This window comes from Scophthalmus maximus, chromosome 4 (genome assembly GCF_022379125.1).
Source record: "Scophthalmus maximus strain ysfricsl-2021 chromosome 4, ASM2237912v1, whole genome shotgun sequence".
NCBI classification, from domain to species: domain Eukaryota; kingdom Metazoa; phylum Chordata; class Actinopteri; order Pleuronectiformes; family Scophthalmidae; genus Scophthalmus; species Scophthalmus maximus.
Genome location: NC_061518.1, coordinates 23,069,545 through 23,091,666, shown reverse-complemented (window position 1 = coordinate 23,091,666; position 22,122 = coordinate 23,069,545). Strand labels below are relative to the sequence as shown.

At 45.4% G+C, this 22,122-nt stretch overlaps 1 protein-coding gene across 1 annotated transcript; it reads left to right on the top strand.

The window, feature by feature from the left end:
• Nucleotides 1-272: 272 nt before the first annotated feature.
• Nucleotides 273-21,980, top strand: LOC118301905 (neuropilin and tolloid-like protein 2). The gene is made up of 10 exons (XM_035627579.2): nt 273-793; nt 5,558-5,614; nt 5,874-6,017; nt 7,802-8,050; nt 8,494-8,541; nt 9,068-9,195; nt 14,010-14,238; nt 18,288-18,401; nt 18,566-18,696; nt 20,086-21,980. The coding sequence occupies exons 1-10, from the start codon at nt 784-786 to the stop codon at nt 20,815-20,817; spliced, it is 1,842 nt and encodes a 613-aa protein (XP_035483472.1). The 5' UTR covers nt 273-783; the 3' UTR covers nt 20,818-21,980.
• The last annotated feature ends 142 nt before the right edge of the window (nt 21,981-22,122 follow it).

Sequence of the window (22,122 nt, the reverse complement as noted above, 5' to 3'; positions counted from 1 at the left end):
CCGGGACCCTCAAAGGACACAGCACGTGGACTGGATTGGAATAATGCCCCACGTCTTTATCTGCCACCTGTCCACCACAAATCGCCAGTCAATCAAATGTTGGCAATAAAAGAAAAAACACTCATGTCATCTTTCTTCTTCCTTGTGACGGTAGAAGTTGCAACCGACTCCGCCGATACGGCTTTTATTTTGAAAGGCACGACCGGAACAGTGATTTGTTAACTGTGTCTCTCTTGGCGAGGCTCCTGATAAAGCCACTCGATGTGGTGAGCCTCGTTCAGGAGCAGTCCGGAGTTTGGTCACAGACGGAGATCAGACAGAGACGGTCTCTCCTCCTCCTCCTCCTCCTCTGTAATCGACCCCACCTCTCTCTCTCTCTCTCTCTCTCTCTCTCTCTCTCTCTCTTTCTCTCCCTCTCTCTCTCTCCATCTCTCCATCTCCATCCACATCCACACGCGTCCTCCGGATACCCACCGCTCCTGGAGCGCGCGTCAGGATCAGTCCGTCTCCACCGTGGCCCCAGTGGAAGCCTCGTTCACAGTAACGATGGTGCCTGGCTGAAAGGCACTCCGACTCACCGCTGCCCGTCCAGTCTCCCAGCCAGACGCAGACGCGGTACCATTGGCCGACTGAAGAGGAAGAGGAGCGTGCGTAATGGATTTACTGTTGGCGGCGAGGAGTTGGATTTTGTGAAGAGGTTTCCCCGGGCGATAGACATGGACACACCGGCAGGGCGTTTTTAGGGAAAGGTGCACCTGGGCTGGAATCACACCGTGAGAGGAGATGCACAGAGGTGAGTCGTGTGCGCGAGCTGCCCCCCGACCCTCCGCGGTCCGGTGCGCGTCAGGCTCCGGTGCCTTGTGCAGGAATCCACATCATTTTAAACGTTTTTAGATTTATTTTTTTCTTCTTTTGCCTTCTCTAATATTAATACAGTGGTGTTTAATGTGCAGCTGAGTTGGATGACAAAACAATGAGGGTGGCCTGGGTTTATAAAACGCTCACTGTGGATCAGCTCCACATGAAAGTACTCATTATAGATTTTTTATATATATATACGTCAAAATTAGCCAGATTTTTTTTGAAAGTAATGCAAAAAGTGGATACTGACCACTGCCCTTCAACTTGGCAAATCGTCCCGGTTTTTTTCCCGCCCACATAACTGATGACATCTTCACGTTTTTTGGGGTTTTTTTTTTTGTCTTATAAATTCCACCACTTCCAGTCGCAGCATCTGCTTCTTATTCCCAGAGATTGAGCCAAACGCCGGCACTGGTTTGGTTATTAAAACCTGTGGGGGGTAAATCTACAATAGTCTCAATGATCGATAATATTTTTGATCGAATTCTAAATCATTATTCTGTCATTTATTTTCCTATTAGGTTTATTTGATGGTAAGTTAAAAAAGGCACCAGACGCAGGTTCTCCGGGCTCTGTGAGGACTGAGGAGTGCCGCCGACTTTCGCAGCCAATACGCGCGGTCTGTGGCTGTGATTCGTGAATCTAACGGACAGTTAAGGTCGAATATCATCTGGAATCCATATGCGCGGGGGCGACAAAGCCATCAGGGAGCATTAAGTGTTTCCGATGAGCGGACGAGTGTCTAGTGGCCCCACGAGAAGAAGAACAAAAGAAGAAGCGCCTTTTGGGTTGTTTTTTCTTCCCCCATCGTTTTTCTTTAAAATGATATAACAACAGTTGTTCTTCTCCGTGTGAATTAGAACACACACGGCAGCTCGCATCCCTCCCGCACTCCGCTCACGACCAGGGACCAGAGTGTGAAGAAGAAGGGGACACTCGCTGGTGCCCGCTGCGCGCCGCCTGCGCGCCGCAGCGCAACAACGGAGATTACTGCTGTGTGCATATATATATATGTACCCACGTTGTATTTTTTTTATGTGTACATTAGTTCACTGTCGACAGATATCACTTTCAGCCACAGGTGCAGAGGCGATTCGAAAGTATGTTGGGGCCCTAGGCAAAGAATCACAGGGGGCCCCTGGAACCACACAGCGTTCAACACCGTTATGTTAAAAATGATCCATCTATTTAAAAACGATTCATTGTTTAATATTTACATTTCAGGGACAATGTAATTTAACATAGTTCCCAATCCAGATGATGAGACGTGTAGGCTGGAGCCTGTGGCTACTAAAGTTTTTTTTACATTTACAGCGAGATGAAGATTTCAGGTTCATAAAACCACAGGCCTCCTCCACAGACATGAACAAAAACATTCAAATACACACACTTACAAAGAAGTAACGTGATTGAACAATTATTCATTATCTGTTCAATTTACCACTGACTTGGGGTTTTTTCTCCTCTTCCCCTTTTTTCTTCTTCCTCTTTTCACCTCCAGAAGAAAAACTCCTCTTCGTTTTTCTTTGAGTGTCAATCGTTGTCGTTGTCATTAAGTTTGTTTACACTGAACCATGCGAGTCACTTGCAACAGGAGCCGGTAGAGGGGGTCCCCAAGCTGTCATTGCATTGACACTGCTGTAATAGTCAAGTTGTCAGCCCTCGGGGGCCCCTCTACTGACCTGGGGGCCCCGAGCAGTTGCCCCCCTTGCCTGCTGGCAAGCGGCGCCTCTGCCGAGGTGTGGCTCACCTTAAGGCACGTGCTGGACTCGTGGCCTACAAGACAATGGCGTCATTGGTCATTTTAACTGGGACAGACCCCAAACTGAAAAATAATTCCATAGATTTATGAAGCTTTATCGGTGACTTTGCTGCTGCGCAACAATTCCTGCCCGACTTCATTAGATGCCTGCTCACTAATTACTATAGTCTATAGCCTGTGTGAATTTGCACTCCCATGATGCACTGGGATACCATCAAGTGTGAAGAGGTTTCATTTGCTCTCACCGATGCTGACGGACCATTCGTCATATTTTTTTTCGAGGAGATTAGAGGCGGAAAAATCTCTTGTCCATTTTTTGTTCACTTTCTCTGCACCAGTCGCTGCTGCAGTTGCAGGGCCGAGGTCGACATCACCGAATTGAGTTCAGTTTAATTCCCCAGGTATTTAAAAAAAAAACCTGAAGGATTTCTTTACAACATCTCAGTCAAATGAAAAAGAGAGAGGCGAATCAACTGGACAAAGACAATGGACAGTAACACACACACACACACACACACACGCGCGCGCACACACACACACACACACACACGCACACACACACACACACAGAGGCAGATTACAAGTAACATTGCTCGTAACTTGTCTGGCGTTCCAACTCTGTGACTGTGTGTATCCTGATAGCTGTACAGACTTAATTAAGAGCATGTTCCCCTTATTTCGACAGGACGCAACAAATACTAATTCCAGGCAGAAGGCTGTGTGGCGTCCCTTCTTTTCTTTTTTTTTGTTTCGAGAAAAGAAAGCAGCCCTGGCTTGTAAACCCCCGAGTGAGAAGTGATGTAAAGTGACACGACCCGGCTGAGTGGTCAGATAAAACTTAACGATGCAATCAATATTTCTTTGAAGAACCTCTGCTGTACACGAATGACCCCACTTCCAGTGGCCTGTGTGGATTTGACAGCGTACGGTGATTAGGGGAAAGGCAGCAGAGTGATGCATGTGTTTGACGGACACTCTCTGCACACTTTAGATTTATTCAGGATGTTCGAAATGCCCACAAACATTACGCAGCTTTTGCTTAATGGCTTTGGCTCTGTGCTTGATACACATCTCTGTGCAACATTGTTGGTTCATAACATTGACAGGAGAAAAAAATATTGTTTCCAACCAGAAACCTTGAACGGATGACGGATGATGGGGGGTGGATGCATTTCAACATGAGCCTATCCAAATCAAGTCCACTGGTGCGGTTGCGTTCACTGCTTATGTTAACCAGGCATTCTTCTTCATTAGACAACCCCCCCCCCCCCCCATCTCTCTCTTTCTCTCCCTCCCCTCCCGGCCTCCCATCCTTCCTTCTTAGCGTCCCGGGTGCCATTATGCAATGTGCCAGGCGCCGCGCTCGCTCTCTAATTTGCCGTGAGAGGGGCCAACCCATTACGAACTCCGGGGGGATCAGGTCTACAGCAGCTTATCAGAGCGAGCCAGGGGCGGAGGCAGATACCATTGTAATACGACGTGGTTCACCTATTGTCTGTGCCGTCGCGCTCTGCCCAAACGCCTGCCTGTCTTCTCCATCAGTGCTCGTAAGCCTAGGAGCCTGTAATCCTGTTTCTCTCTCTCTCTCTCTGCTAACGCTTTATGTTTCTGCTGCCCAGGGGCTGCAGATTAGTGCGTTAGCGTCTCGGTGGTTTGAAGATGGACTGCTAGTTAACTGTCACCAACCCACTATTACACTACTACATAGGATTATTTTATCATCCTTTACACTACTTCCCTATGCCACTCTAACTCTGCTCAGTGTATGTCAGCGTGTTGCCCCATTCACAAACACCACAGTCACTTCGCCCTAATCTCACGTCCTGGGTCCTTTCAGTGTACAGCTGAACTATTATTTTAACTATCAACTATTCGTTAAAATCCCTTTTTTTTTTGCGGGGGAAAAAAAAATGCCACAGATTTACTGGTTCCTGCTTCTCGGATGATAGAATTTGCTGCTTTTCGTGGTCTTACGTGACAGCAACCTGAACATTTTCGAGGTTGCCATCGTAAAAAAACCCCCATCAACAATTGAATGTCATTTAGAAAATACCGAGGCGTCGATCACTAATTTCTGACACGTTATAAACCAACGGTAAAATAACAGAATCATCAGCAGCGAACAGAATTATTTCCAACTCATCGGACTAACGCAATCGTTTTGTTTTTTGAAGCAGCGCATTAGGACGCATGCGGTCGTTGTCAGGGGCCGCAGCCCCTCCAGCGGCGGCGAGACACACAGCCACTAGAGGTCGGCGCTGGTCGTTCTTTACCACTTAGGACAGAGTTCGCCGTGTGAGCCGGAGGAGCTGTCGACCTGCGGCCGTAGCTCACGAGTACTGAGCCGCAGAGCCGATGGATGACGCTCGTTCCGAAGCGCCGCCGGGCCTCATTGAGAGGAAGATGCTGTGGGGTGGTGTTGCCATGTAGGTCATCACACGCAGACGATGGCTGAATGTCAGCAGTTACACTCACAACACCGAACCATGTGCAACAAATCACTCCTCACTGTGCTTCATGGAGAGAAAAAAATAGATTTCGCTCAGTTTCCTCTTCCATCTTCTACACGACGATTCGTCACCAAATATTTCATGAATGCTTTGGATGGGCAACGATATGATGACGTATACATTGATGATGTAAACCGTATATGATCTCTTTTCTTCTTTTTTTATCTTTTCACGCACAGCTCTCCTCATCCTCCCCGAAATGCTTTGTGTTTACCAAGTCAGTGAGAGATTTACTCAGAGCTGCATCGACCTATATCCTACTCACTGTTCGTCAAGGTCTGGGCGAAATCAATGCTGCAGATGGTGACACGTTCTGCTGCTGTTTAGTGATTTCCATTCATTTTCTCTCCCACTGTTGACCACGGCTGATATGATGTGAGCTGCATTTCACCTCTAACCGCTGTGTAATGTCTCTGCTTCACAGCGTGGGTACTCTTCTTTCTCGCAGAAGAGGGTTTCGCTCTGGCGCAGCGATCTAAAGGTAAGCTAAGGCTCCGTCTATTATTCTCTTCCGTGAATGTGGTGTATGGAAACTGAACTTCGACTGAAGTGAGGAGTTAGTCTTCAAATGGTTCGTTTCTTTACTCCATCCTTTCTTCCCTCCGTCTTTATTCCCTGCCTGTTTCTTTGGTTTTTTTCCGTCCTGTTCTGGCTCCGACCCTCCTTCAACGCTCCCCCATCGATCCCCCCGACTCAATAATCCATCTGTCTGTGGCGTTCTCTGCCTCTCCTGCCTTCAGAAGCCCTGAGCGAACATGGCGCACAGAGCCCCAACCAGAACGACTGCGGCACGTGGGTCCGCAACATCAACGGCGGCGTGTTCACGTCGCCAAACTACCCCAACACCTACCCGCCCAACAAGGAGTGTGTTTACATCCTGGAAGGTAAAACCAGGTCTTTTCTCTCCCTCCCTCTCTTTCTGTTCCGTCCCAACGCCTGTTGCCAACAGAACAGCCGACATGGTTTTCTGCCTTTCAGCATCCTGCCTCCTTCAGTGAATGTCATCAGTCTGACTGACATTGTTTTATATAACCCTGCCCTTTGGTTACACATTCTTCTCCTGGAAGGCAATCAGCCTGACGTTTTTTATTGAATGAGCCATCCTGAATTTGTTCCACCGCCCAGGTACGGCCCCACTGATAATGACGGGAGGTGGCCCTGGCTCCTGGCCTCTTCGGGGGTAGCGCTGCGTTCGTCTCTATTTGGCACCGTGTGCCAGATGACTCCCGCTGTTAAAAGAAACATTCACGAGACATGAACATCTGCTACTCAACCGAGCTTTTGTGGAATACCGCTGAATTGTGGGCCCTCCCTGTCAACGATTACCGAGAATCAGCAGTAATTCGGTGACCCGCTTGCACAGGAAACACAATGGAGAGGGTCAGCAGCAGCTGAAGGAGATGAGGTCGTGGGTATCGGCTGAGGCGTCTTCATACTAAATTGATGTCTGTAAACCTGTTTGTCCACGAAGTTAGAGCGCTGCCTTTCATGCAGATGAGATGTGTTTCTTAGTGTTTTCTATTGCCATGGTGGGTAACAGCTTTTACATATGGCTCAAGGGCTCCCCCTGTGGACAAAGACAGCCAGGCCTTCTTCTGACGACTGTCACAGCCAGCCCAGTGGGGTGTGTGTGTGTGTGTGTGTGTGTGTGTGTGTGTGTGTGTGTGTGTGCGCGCGCGCAGTGGTACTTCACAGTTGGTCCGGGGAGCGACAGATGGAACCTATCATTTGCCATTATTTGGTCCTGAATGGCCTCCGTCATATTCATATCCGAGCTCCGGTGTCGAGCCCTTTATACTGCCTCAAAGCTCACGTTTGGCAAAAAGTGCCAATCAGATCGCTTTGTATTCATAATTTGTGGTTGATGACGCTCATGGTGTCATCATCTCAATGGACGGAGTGATTATACTTGATGGTCTTTCTCTGTCAAACTGTGATGTGTGTGTGCGCGCATCTGTGTGTGTGTGTGTGTGTGGGTGTCTGTGTGTATGTGTGTGTGTGTGCGCGCGCGCGTAAAGTTACATTGAGAGTAGGACTCCACACTCCAGGGAGCGAATAGACAGAGCAGGAAGTGCAGAAATACAGCTGCTCATTGAAGCAGCAAATGATTCAACATCCTTATTTAGGATGACAAATACTGCTTGTGCATATGAGAATACGTGCCTTCTTATTTACGTGTAAAAGACCGTGATAGTGAGTATTTAGCTAGTAATAGTATTTAGCACAATGGTAACTATTTTCCTTCATATCAACACTTTTTATCTGACGGCTGCTCATCAGCATGTGACGGTGCCCCCCCCCCCCCCCCTCGAAAGTTGCTCGATCATTCTACACACGCCTTGTCATGTTTGACTGAAGCTGTGAAGAAAACTAGCATTCAGTAAAGGTCAGAAATGATCCGTATGGCAGGTGGCAATTTTAACATTACAGATTCTTGGGCTGAATGAGGCTTTTGAGTCATCCTATTAAAAGTTTGCTGCTGAGGGTTTAACAACAGACTGTGGTCCACCGCAACATCCGATGAACTCTTATCTGACTCTAGTTTTATTCTGCGCTTGAGAATTCCATGCAGATTTGTCTTTGTCCTGTTAAAGCAAGATTCCGTATTATTCTTTTCATGGATTCCTTTCGCCCCCTCTCTCCCCTCTCATTCCATTGTTCGCCAAAGCTCTCCCCCGACAAAGGATCCAGCTGGCTTTCGATAAGAATTACTACATCGAGCCGTCGTTTGAGTGCCGCTTCGATCACATAGAGATCCGCGATGGGCCGTTTGGGTTCTCACCGCTCATCGACCGCTTCTGCGGGGGGAAGAACCCGGGCCTGGTCACGTCCACGGGACGCTTCATGTGGATCAAGTTCACCAGCGACGAGGAGCTGGAGGGCCTCGGCTTCCGCATCAAGTACACCTTCATTGCAGGTAGGGACACCCCAAACTGTCATGTGTGCAGTGAATGTAAAGTTTTGAGTAAGATGTGCGCTGCTAAAGCATAATCGCAGTGTGACGGGAAAGACACAATGTCATTTTGATGCTTTGTCCATCTTGCTTGTGCTCATCATCGGTAAAAAACCCCAAAACAGATCTACCATCAGCAGGCTGCACATTCACAGGTCCCTCCAATCGCAGTCTTCTTCCCGTCACTTTTTCCTGCTCTCCAGCAGCCGCACGTTCTCCATCAGAGCCTCCCGAGTCTGAACCCAGTATGCCTTGAAATCAGCGCCTCCCATCAGGCGACAGATATATGCCTCAAACAGGCCCTCTCTGCTTTATCTGGCCCGCCTTAATAGGATCTTATCTTGTGTTCTCATTTGTGCCGTGCGGATTGAGAGTGACGCGCCCCATCCCACATCTTATCGTTTCAGACCCCGATTTCCATCTGCACGTGGGCGGACTGCTGAACCCCATCCCAGGTAAAGCTCCTCGGCGTTCGGCCGGTTCTGTGTTAGATCCTGTCCGGAGAGCTCCTCCGTGCTCCGCGGCTTGCCGGAGGCCGTGTCTGCCTCACGACGTGAATGGCGGACACACAAATGTACCTTGACCAGCGCCGTTTTGCATGAAGTGAAAGGATGTGCAAACACACGCGCGCGCAGATTTAAACACACGGGCGAACGCACGCCTCTTTTATCCTGCTATTCTCCTCCCGTCTCCCTGCTCCTTGTTGTCTTTTTGTCCTAATCCGCTGTGCTCACTTCAGTTCCACCTTAAATCCTTTACTTCTCTAAATCAAATCCCCCCGTCTGTCACGCTCCTCTTCTCACCCTTCCCTTTTTTCCTCTTATTTTACACTCTGCTCCTGCGTCTTTCCATCTCTCGATTTTCTCCTCCTCTTTTTTTTTTTTGCTTCTCTCACATTTTTCTTTCCATTTGACCCCCTCCTCTGCTCGCTCACTTTTTTCCTCCTCACCTCTGCTCCACATGTCCTCTGTCTTTCTCCAGACTGTCAGTTTGAAATTGGCGGATGGGACGGGATTATCCGCTCAAGTCAGGTGGACGAGGAAGAGCGCGTGAAGCCTGGTGATGCTCTGGACTGCATCTGGACCATCAGGGCCCCCCCTCAGTCCAAGGTCAGAACACGAGGCCGTGCAGGAAACAGGTTATCAGGGACGATGTTGTAACCCAGGTGCTTCTACCTTCAGCGATCTCCGTTATATAATTGCCACAGTCGAGGTTTATCCTTTTATTTGGACGATTCATGTTCAAAGTAGAGACGTACTGAACATACCTGACAAATGCATAACTCTATTTGATAAATGTACTTCTGATGGGAAATCTCCAAACATCCCGAGATCTCACTGTGTAAGTAGACAAGGACTTCTATTGGTCTGTCTCTCTATTTGGCTCCACTGAAAGAATTCAAATATTTGACATCCGACTCACAGTCGTGTTTTACATGTTCACTTCCGCTGAACACATTGAAACGTTCGGTGCCCATCCTGCTCCGTGCTTCGTAAGAGCTCTGTTCACGCACACAGCTCAGGTGGTCTGCTTTGCTCATAGCCCTAATGTTTTCTTATAATCAAAATCAGGGTTGATGGCAGAGCATGCGATCCAAGGGTATAAGTGGGATGATGCTCTGAATAGAATTAAGTCTGTCTGTCTGTCTGTCGAGTTGTTTCTGCACTCGACCTTGACATCGTTCTCTTTCTTAAAATCAGTGTTATTTTTACATCGTACGCCTGCTGTGATAACACACGTGGAGTCGGTGTACAGTACGTTTCAATAGAGGATTGACAATGTGTCTGACATGTTCCCTCTGGAGCCTTGAGTGGTTTTCCTGATTTAAACTGATTTTGTGCAAATGCATACACCATAGTAGCGTTGTTTGTTCCAGTCATTGAGAACAAACCCTCTGTACTGGGATTGTAATTCAATTTGCACAGAGACGGAGCGTGGAGAAAAAAGCAATGCAGGCAATTCAATTTATTTAGATTTTCTTTTTTTAAATACAATCCTGAAGTATTCATCAGTACACTGTCAAGCCATGAGGTAAAGCCTGGTGATGTGTTCTCATAATTCGTGATTTCTGAGTGGATAACTTCAAATCCCACGGAAATTACAACCATTACAGTGAGCGGGCTAGCCTCAGTTCATAGCTGCTCTGTATCTCCCTCGTGACTTATTGAGTCATCAGCACACAGATATGCTACAGTATTCACCGGCCACAATATATACACACACACACACACACACACACACACACACACACACACACAAATTCATGCACATCTAATTAGGTATAAAAAAAAGGCACACATACAGTCACAAATTGCATAATATACTGTCATACACAGCTCCGTGAGCAATTACACATTTGTACACAAAGTAATATTTTATACATTCTCATGTGGACATACATTCATGACTCACATACATGCACTGCTTCTCTGACACAGGGTCACAGAGTTGTCCCCCCGCAGTCATTTCCACTGGGCCGACATCGTGTGCAGCGAGAGGCAGCGGTGGAGAGGATCCGAATTTAGCAGCAGCACCGAGTCGCCTAACCAGATATTAGTTCGCCGGAGCAGAAGGAACAGAGCGGCACATTCGGCAGCGGCATTAAAAGCAGCTGCTTTAACGGCCGCGCGGTAACAGGTGCCTGCGTGCACGATGCGATCGTTTCATCCGAGGCAGGGTAATGAGCAAACCGAGGAGCCGCCGTGCAGGCAGGTCACCGATCACCGTGGCGTCCGTGTGATTAACAGAGACGATGCATTGGGGCTTTTCACAGAAGACGTGTAGACGTATTACAGTGGGAACAGCACGGGTGTAAACATTAATCTAAAAGTGATGCTGGTGAACACACCTCCCTCACCCCTTCATTTTCCAAACATTGAGGAAAAACCTGCCGTGGCCTTCAGCTAACGTTAAAAAACGTGAAAGGCTCTTCAGAGCCAGAGTTTAGTTTTGTCCACTCTGGGCTACCGTAGAAACGTAGCGGAGCAAAATGGTGGACTCTGTGAAGGAGGACCTGCTCCCATTCTAAGCTAACAAAAACACAACCATTGATAGTTTCAGATTATTTTACAGATATAAACATAATTATGAATCTTATATTCCACTCCTGCCAATATTTTTCTGGCCAAAAAAATCCCACACATTGGTCCTTTAAGTTTCACGGTCCTGGTAATTGTGCATGCCAGCTCACTGACACATTGCTACGGTTTGCTGGGTCACAAATTGAGCACAGCTATCATTCATGTAATTAGAAACAAGTCTGCTTTTCCTGTTATAGAAAAATTGTTCATAAGGCATGTCTTGCGGCTAGTCTGGTACGCCCATGGGTACGCCCCCAACTAAGCTGGCCGGGTAAAGCTTCCTACATGGGATGCGGTCGAAATGTCCTTCCTATCTACTATTCCTTGACCTCAATGGAAAAGGTCGTGAGGCCAAGGAAAGGTGTGAAGGAGGACTAATAGGACATAGGAAAACCCGAGAGCGCTGCTCAGAGAATCCAACTCGACTTTCACTATACTACGTCATCACGCGACGGAGGATGTCATCGACGTGCGTCTTCCGTGGTGAAACCACAAATTTCCGAAGATGGTCTACAAACAACGCAGTGACTCCATCCATCATTTTTCAGTGTTTTACCACCGTGTGGTATCAGATGTAAATGATTTATATGTAACAGTAACTTACATGATGACGTGCGTCACTTCTTCTACTTCTAATTAGGATTGAATCGTTTACGTCCGTGCATGGCGCGTCACGTAACATATCGGTGCCGCAATGAATTGTGGGGCGTCTATATCTCCTTTACTTTCGCATAGGAAGCTCCAGTGTACCCTCTGCTAAAGGAGATAGGAAAGGAAGCATTGAAGCTCCTTTCCTATGCATTTAGAGAATCCGAACAGCTCTTACCATGGCTGCTGATGAAATACTTCCGGGTCACCAGGATATAGGAAACTTCCTAAGACAATTCGACCGTACCCATGCACTGGAAGCGTTTCACCAATCATAACAGAGAGGGCCAGCTGGCCAAGAAGAGCAGACTGGGCTTTATCGGGAGGGGTGTCATGATTCTGCATCCTTGAACATTGTGAACTAAAGAAAAGCTCTTTGTTTTTTCTTTGTGGACTTTTATTTATTCTTTGGTTACTATTCCTTGTGTGATGTTGCTTTCTGTCACGTTACTTTCTTGATCCCTTATTGTTGGTTCCTGTTTTATTTTTTTGATTTTCTCTCCCCGTTCCCCCCTGTCTCTTATTTTACCTCATGTCTGTTCTTTTTTGAGTTCTGTATTTCCTGTTTTATTTTGTCGTCACTCTCCTTGTGTCTCTGCACTTCCTGTTTTCACCTGTCTTGTTGGTCACTTTACGTTTTGTCGTGATTGAGTGATCGTCTGCACATGTTCCTAATGTGTTCGATCATCCCTGCTCCCCTGGTGCATTTGGTCTCTCTGATTCCCTTTGTCGTTGTCAGTTCGTCTGTCATGACAATAGTTCTGTTTGCATCTATGGATTCCCCATGCCGTTCTGTTTTGTCTTCTCTGTGATTCAACCCCCCGTGATATCTCCTGCTTTGTTTTTGCGTTCATTTTAGGATTTTTGATTGGTTCAGTTTTTTCACCTTGTGGATTACCTGAGTTGGAGTTTGCTGTTCTTTAGCTGTTCATTTTCAAAATCCAAGCCTGCCTTTGTTGTCCTTTTTATTATTTTTATTTAAAACTCTATCTGCACTCTGCATTTGGGTCCTGCCTCATTGGCATTACCGTGACAATGGAGGCTTGAAAGAGACAGTAGCTTTAACCAAGTGTTTCAGACAGAGGCTGAAAAGAGGAGCTGCAGGAATGGACAGTCTGAGGAAACTTCACTTTAAATGATGAACCTGAATATGAGCAAAATATGTCTCCCTTAAAAAACACACAAACTAGACACATTCATTGGTTGTTTTACATGGTTCAAATTTAGATGTGAATACTACTGCATGAAAATAGTATATATATTATATAATATTATATATATGTCCAGTATTCAGGAATACTTTGCAACAGCCATTTTGGCCTTGCCTTCAAGGTCAGGAGAGTTTGACTTCTTATTTGTAGGAGATATCAGAAAACAAAGAAATGCTCAACCTTTCTAACACTCAAAATTTTGCCACACTAGATAATGTGTTGCCATTATAACATTGATAATGATGCCTTCCATTTAGCACGGGCAGTTCATTAAAGTTATTAGTTATGTCTGTGTTGTTGTTTTTTTCATTACACATACCAACAATGGTATATCAAGAGGCTGAGAAACAGTATAGTGTGTACCAGTTTCATCAAGAAATCCTCATCAATTGAAAAGTAGTAGATAATAACACAAGTAAGTTTTACTTACTTACTAAGTGTTTGGGTTTGGCTTCGTCATCATCACATGTTAGAAATAAGCTACATGTGTCAATTTTTATATCATGTGCAACTTCAGCATCACAAAACTGACCTGACTTTCCGGCTAGTATTCACCGCAGTGTTAGCAGTTCCATTGTTCAACTCTCCACCCTTCAGTCCCTGTGGCATTTTCTGAATCGAGACACAGCTAGGAGAAAGGTTGAGGGAGACGGAGCAGACAATACCAAGATTAATTAACTACCCAGCCATCAGTATATGAATAATGCATGCTTGCATCACAAATTAGATTCGATTTACTTGGTTGTTATTTGATTTGTCTGTCAAAGCATCTTCTATCCATCTTCTAAACTGTTCAACCTGCTCCCATCCCAGTGCACTCCAGAGAATCTCATCAATTCTTGCATATTTTTCATTCATCTGCCTTCATAAACTGTGCAGCTGCTGATTATGTTTAGACAGCTGTGAGCTGAAACTAAAGATTGCGGTGGACTTCTGGCGTTCATTTGCCTCCGCACTGATTTCCATCCTCCTGTCTGTCTGCAGATCTACCTGCGCTTCATGGAGTACCAGATGGAACACTCTAATGAGTGCAAGAAGAACTTTGTCGCCGTGTACGACGGCAGCAGCGCCATCGAGAACCTCAAGGCCAAGTTCTGTAGCACCGTGGCCAACGACGTGATGCTGGATAACGGCGTGGGAGTCGTGCGAATGTGGGCCGACGAGAAGAGTCGACTCAGTCGGTTCCGCATGCTCTTCACTTCCTTTGTTGACCGTGAGTACCAGTCATTATGAAGACGCAAGATAGAAAATAGGATCAAGGTCAAAAAAATAAGAGTTCTGCTTTATTATTGATCCAAATACTATATATAGAGTAAAATAGGTAGATCTGATTCTATGTTTTTGTTGCAGTCTGGTCTTAATGGGTTTCAAAATATGGTGATCACTGAAGGACTTCACTGTAACACCTAAAACCAACCAGTCACTACGTTAACCACACAGAAACAATTGATGTATGAGGTCCCACATTCTGTCTGCATCAGTAGCCACTAACAGACACTGAAGAGTCATTTTAAGTGACTCAAGCTATAAATCAAATCACATGTAATTATGCTCAACATTAAGCAACATAGCCATACAGCGTATGCACAGAACGGGGAGAAACTCTGCTGCACGTCATTAACAACCATTTTCACCTAAATAAAACATAATTCAAACACCAAGCAACTAAATCAGCATATCGCATAAACAGAGTATGTGTACGTGTTCAGCATGTCCATATATGATAGTCATGATATTTTCATGATAACACCACAAGCTAACATAGCATAGCAAAGCACACACTCCACAGATTCCAACGGTGTGTTGTTATAGCTCTACGACCAACTGGCATTGGACAAGCAGCCAAGGAAGAGCACACAAAAAAAAGAGTTTGTATCAAACAGCAACATAATGTGATTCTAATGTGAAAAGGCTTTGACCTATCAAATTCCTCACAATTGATTCGCCCCCTCACATTTAGTAAATGGTGTTGTTGACAGGGATTTGGAGGCTGTCCGTCAATTCCCTGGCTCTGATGGTTCAATACACGTGTCAATCATTCAGATTGACCAATGGGCTGCTGAGCTGTAGCCCTGCCTATTTGACGTTGTGTCTCTGCCAGCTGTGACGTCATTACGCCGCACTACAAAAACCTTTTTCTTTGAGACAGATGAGCACCCGTTGTATTAGATGTAATACACACTGATGACATGTGAATGACATTTAAATGGGTTTTGCAGTGAGAAACCTCACATGGAACAGCTGTGCCAATTTGGAGAGTTGGTCTGCCCATGTCCCTCCTACTAAAGCCTGTAACTTTGCTCTGCTTCACTTTATCAGCATGGAATTTGGCACAGAGGATGTTCAGATGTTGTTCTATGGATTTCAAGAGGAATAGGCTTCATCTGCATTATTACATAGGACATATTCACGTTGAGTTTTTGTTTTTCAGGCGGACGTGAAATCTTTCATTTATGTTGTGTTCCATCTTCATTTACTCTGACCCACTAACATCTATTGTAATTTTTTACACCTCTGCTGAAATCTCTTTTCATTTTGGGCATGTCGTTTTTTTCGAGCAGGGACCTGCGAACAGGGCCTGGAGCTTAAAGCGTTTTTAAATGGATCTACTGCAAGTAATTATAAATGAAAAATAATTCATTTTCAAAGGACAACGACATTTCAAACAAATGCTGTTAAAGGTTGTACATAAAGGGACAAAAATTGCCATTTCTGTCAGTGCACCAAAATATTTTAATTAAATGCCTAAATGGAGTGAGATATTAATTGCCACATTCTCTTGCGCACTCCTGAAACGCTGGGTGAATGCTTGTGTTGTTTTCATCAGCAAACCCATAACCATTGCAGTCAGCACTTAATGGCGTTTTAATTTCAGCAAGGGTTTTTTTTTTTTTTCACCCGTGGGGATCCTTAAAACCATTTGAATCCTCATTAATTCTGATCACACAGTTAATCTTAGAGAAGTCTGAAGTCTCTTGAATGACTCTTAAACTTTATTTGGTCAGAGTCAGCCACTGGCTCATAGTTTACTTGGAGGTCAGAGGGAACCATTAATCTCTGTCGCTCAGAGAACAAGATGAGTTTTGCCTTTCACACTCCATCATCCTTAATGTGCTTTAATCTTCCCACAGATACCCCGCTGAAATGTAAACCAGACACGTTAAGACTTTTCCTACATCCTCACGTGCACACACAGCGCGTACATTCAGATGTGAGTTGTGTGCGCTCGTCTGGGAGTGTGAGGGGAAGACGATGAAGCTCTGTTGACGCCATCTGAGAAGCTGCATCTTGAAGGCGGGAGATGCATAATCAGTTTGGAAGTGATCACAGTGTCGGGGGATTGAACCCGTCTACAGGCTGACTGGGAGACAGATGGGGAGGGCACTCCCAACGCATACACGCACCCTTTAAGACACACTCTTGCACACACATATACATGTCCCTGTGTCAAAGTAATTTAGCCCTGAGGCAGAGGAAGCACACGGGGAAAAGGGAAGCGGAGGCTCAGAGCCCTCGTGACGGTGGACCTCAGACTACCATCAGTTTCACTTGTGATAAAGACTCAAAGAGTGTGACTGTCTCTGTGTGTAAAAAGAAAAAAAAAACAAGATGAGGAATGTTTTTGTCAAATGGATGGGGAAAGGACAGTTTGGAGGCTTGTATCGGCCCGTAGGAGACAGAGGTTGAATATAATAAGACTATTACACTGAACTGTGTGCATAAACACTCGTGGTGGTAACCATTTTTAAGCAACCATGCGGTGGTTTGTACTGTACAGGCAAGTTCTGGTCTTTGTTCAACCTTGTTTAGGCAGCACCTGGAAGTTCCTCAACCTCCTCTGGGATCTATCTTCCTTTTATGTTTTTAATCTGTGAAAGGGCCATCCATCCATTAGCTATCCTCAGAGGATTGCAGGGAGGTCGCTGCAGCCAATATAGGAAATAGGCTACCCTCTGAGGCAAATTAGTGATTTAGGTATAGATGAGAGGCAACAAGAGGGAAAAACACAATTCTTCAATCTCATATTTTTATAAAACAAATTTCATTTAATCACAAAATGCAGTTTGCTCATCGACTGAAACACGAATGGCCGAAACAAAAGCAACAAATGTGACATTACAGAGTGCATCTCTCAAACATGGTAACAATGTACAAACTGCTCTTCTTTACTGAAAGCAGTGACTGGTTTGGAAATTTGTGTTAGACCGTCTATTGTTTTAGGCCAAATACAGGATTTGGACAATGACAGGGCATCAAACCTAATCAGTTGCACAAACGTGTCTAGTTAAAGAGCATCATTTCTTGGACTAATTAATGTACTGAGGGCAAATTAACATGACTGACTGGTTAGTTGATAGCCCAGCTCAGTTTCCACATGTGACATGGTAGGTCTGTGAGTGATTGTCCGCCCTCCAGTATATCAAAGAAGAAAAAAAATAGAATGACAACACTGTTGCTCAGTGGTAAATTTTGAGACAAGCTTCGGTTGGATTCCTCTGAACCTGCAGCACCAGAGGACGCATACGAACTATTGCAGTCCACCCGTCAGTAGCAGACTTCCTGCAGCTTTTGCTGGAGCCCCAAATTCGTCTTCCCTCAGCCTCGCTCTCTCCTCCGACTGGCAGTGCATCGATCTCCAGAGCCGAGCAGCCAGCATCAATTACTGCTCATCTCTGTCCCTGCCACCTTAGCCTTCACACGCTCACAGTCAATTTAATGTGGGGTGTCTCACGGCACCTGCCTGACCATCTGCACACCGCGATGGCGCAAAGCTACTGTACTTCTACATGGACCCCATCTCCCCCATTTCTTATCCTTTTTCCTATATTCCCCCTCTCCCACTGCTCCTGGTTGTAAGACTGTCCACACAGCCAACTGCACCCCCCCCCCCCCTTTTAAACTCCTATGACATTAAGGTTGCAGCTCAGTGAAGCTGCCATTTCCTCCCTTCCTCAGTCCCCGATGTCGCATCATGTTTCTGCAGGAAATGGTGATGCGCGCGTGGCCTTGATGTGTGTGATCTGTCTCAATTAGACCTCTCAGCTTCCAAGAAATAATAGAACATTTTGTCTTTCATTGCACAGCATTTCTGAAGCCAAATTGTCGTGTGTGTGTTTTTTTAATTGTGGTTGTTTTACTGCAATTATCATCAAAATAGCTTCTGGTCATTTTTCTCAGCGTAGTCATCTTTTGCTTTGCACTGTTAGCTGCTTTTCTGTGTTTTTTGTTTAACTCTGTTTTCTCTGTATCTTTTGCCTGCAGCCCCCTGTTCAGGCAATACGTTTTTCTGCCACAGCAACATGTGTATTAACAACTCCCTGGTGTGCAATGGGGTCCAGAACTGTGTCTACCCATGGGATGAAAACCACTGCAAAGGTGATAGTCTACTGTTCCCAGTTGAAGTTATTATGGTTAACTAGGATTTTAGGCTTTATATTATTTTTTCCTTCTTGTACTTGTATACATTATATATATATATATAAAATGTTCCATTTCTTTCTTTATCTTTCTTCTCTCTCCTTGCCTCCTCTCATCTGCAGAGAAGCAATCTAAGGGGCTTTTCCATCAGATCACGAAGACCCACGGCACTGTCATCGGTGTCTCATCCGGCATAGTTCTGGTTCTTCTTCTTATCTCCATCCTGGTCCAAATGAAGCAGCCAAGAAAAAAGGTAGCTCATCCTTTGTGACAGACATTTTGTTCAGCAGGAAAACAGACCAAGTCAGAAAGGAAGAGATATAATCGAAAGGGAATGTGGGATTCCAGACCAGATAGGGTCACGTGTAGCCATGGAGACAGGGAAGAAAGGAATCCCTTTGATTTTATACCATTACAAAGAATAACAAAAATGATGTTTACTTTCAAGGTGATTTTCTCTTAGGATTAATCACTTTCTCTTAATATGCTTCATCTATTTTTACTTCAGTTTGTGATTTCCTTCATTTGCTACAAGACACTGCTTATTCAAAAAGCATTTTCATGCCTGGTCTATTGAATCTGTTGTAAGTGAAGACATTGTTGTCTCAGACTCCTCTGAAATACATTTCCAGTCTATGGCTGCTAAATATTGTGCAAAATGGGACACTGAGGCTGAGCAGATGATGGTTAAGACATGTGTAAATCTTACCTTGCAACCGTTTGAATATAATTTTACCACGGATATGCAAAATAACATCACAACAGGTACCGTGCATTTGGATGATAACACAACAAGATAAATATATATATTCTACTAATCAGATTTGATTGACAGTGATCTGGCAACATGAGCATGAACCTGACAACTGTCATCAGATTCAATATCAGACATTGCAAAATCATGAGCGGTGAACAGATGTGACATGCTTTTTTTCCCCAACTGAGCCACACTGATTTAAAACCAGTATGAACAACACAGACAGAAACACAATAGAAGAAATCTCTCATAAACAAAACTGTTTTATCTTTGGCAGAGCTTCTGTGTTCATGAAAACATGAACGTTAAAGCTACAGTGTGTAATATTTAGAAGAACGTATTCGCAAAAATGTAATATATTATCCATAATTGTGTTCATATATGTATTATCACCTGCAACAAAGGACTGATTGAATGAGTTAAACATAATAACATTAGGGGGACCCGACCTCCGTGTAAATCGCAATGTTTGATACGTCGTGTTGTGCTGCGTTCAGGTTCCACTGCGACTCGGGAGGTCGAATAAAAATCACCACCTGGACTTCCGGGGTCCAAGTTTTGAGGTATAATGGAACCCACCATTAGGTTGCAGAAAACGGTCAAGAATACGTTGCATTTGCGTTTTCCAGCGCTGCCAGAAACCGGAAATGGGATTAGCGGTGCGCCACCATAAAGTGTCCCCTGTCGAGTGCTTAGTTGGTTGGGGTTTGCAACTTTACCACCAGATGCCGCCAGAAAAGTACAAAAATTACACACTAGGGCTTTTAAGAATCACATTTTGTGTTTTCTGACTGTTTAGTTTGTTGTCTTGATATCAGTGGGTAAATAAGTGAGCTCCTAAATCACTGACGTCTAATGGTCTGAATGGGCTTTCTTCTTTTCTAGGTTGTAGCCCGCCGGCCCGGTGTTTTCAACAAAGCTGGATTCCAAGAGGTCTTTGATCCGCCCCACTATGAGCTCTTCTCTCTACGCGACAAGGAGATATCCTCAGACCTCGCCGACCTGTCCGAGGAGCTGGACAGCTTCCACAAGCTGCGGCGGTCCTCCACCATGTCCCGCTGTGTCCACGAGCACCACTGCGGCTCGCAAGCCTCAGTGGCCACTGGCGGCGGCAGCATGAAGCACAGCCGCACCACCCTGAGCTCCATGGAGCTGTCCTACCACAACGACTTCTCCAAGCCACCCCCCATGAAGACTTTCAACTCCACATCCAGCTACAAGAAGAGCTGCTACGGCTACAAGCAGCACTCACAGACTCACGACTGCGACCAGCAGGTCATCGAGGACCGGGTTACAGAGGAGATCCCGTGTGAGATCTACGGCCGTGGCGGAGGAGGAGCCGCAGGAGGGGGACCAATAGGAGGACCAATAGGCGGACCATCAGGGATAGCAGGAGGAGGGATTGGAGGGGCAGTGGGGATAACAGGAGGAGTGGCGATGGCTGGAGGAATGGGCATGGGGGGCGGAATGGGCATGGCGGGGCCTAGCGGCATTGCTGGAGGTATCGGTGGTGGGATGGCGGGAGCCTGTGGAACCCTCAGTGTCCGTGGCAACAGCGCTCGCAACAGCACCACCATAGTTGACCCACAACATCGCTCCATTTCCATGGACTTCTAGATGGAGAAGGGAGGAGGAGAACACAGGGAGACCTTTCTTTTCACTCATCGAGATAAAAGACCGGAGAAGAAGAGAAGACTGGGGCTCACATTAATCCTAAACTTATCGCTCCTGTTTCGTCTTCTACCATTTCTATCCAAGCAGCATTAAACCGTATTGCGGGTCACACCTGAGGAACTCCTCCGCTCACAATCGCATGCGGAGGTGTGGGAAGAATGAGAGACGAGACATGATGATGCACCAGAGGATGAGAAAAACGTGTGGCTCTGTTCTTCAGAGAATTCAAGGATTTCACATGAAAGAAGCTTGGAGACGTCTGGTCTCTTCTCCAGTCTTCTACCCAATTATCGCTCCCTCCGTCAGAGACTTACAGGAGAATGTTCTCGCATGCAGATCCAGACTTCTCTCAGCTTGGCTCTCGCTCAGACACAGGCAGAGAGAAATTTTGGCGAGACAGAGTTTTTACATGTATTCACCTGCCATGCACAGCTATATATGATATATAGTGCATCTTCTAATAATTTATTTGAGTCTTTATTTTTGTCGTTGTACCGTGCTATTAAATCCAGTATATATCCAGCCTCATGATGATGTTTGGCTTTTAACTCTTTAATATTTTCAAATGTTGCTCAGATGATTTTTATGAAAGAGTACGTATCCATGGTGTGGTGTTAATGATGATGATGATGATAATGAGGTTGATGATGAAGTTGTTGCCATTCAAATGATCAGAAACACTATGATGATGATGATGATTTGGTATTATAATAATAATTCTGTAGTTTTGCTTATGCTTACCTTACACATACACATTAGGTACGCTCCATTCGGTCTCTCCTCAGGACGAGCACACGAAGAGACTTGTAGAGACTTTAGAGTCTTATTTTGGTAAGAAGTAGAGAAGAAAATGACTGCTCTGTCAGCTTCACGGCATATGGGCATTCAGGCAATAAGTAATCGTCTATGAAGTATGAAATGTTTGGTTGTGAGGCCTGGACTGAATCAAAAATAGCGACCATCCCACTCCCATGCCCCGCCCTTAAAGCACAACCTGTTTCCCTCCTGAGACAGACATGTAGCCCACATGGGACTTCTTATTTTATTATTTTAACCACTGGTTGTATAATTTCATTCTGTTGAATTAAAGGAGAGCTTACTCACCTGCCCGTGTGAGCTTTTCTGTTCATTGTCACCTGAAAGGAGCTGGAGCTGGAGATGGCGCATTGAGGTAAGACACATTCATACAAGGTGTTTGGTTTCAATGACTTGGGTAGCCTTCTGATGTAGTTTATGGTTGAATATGCT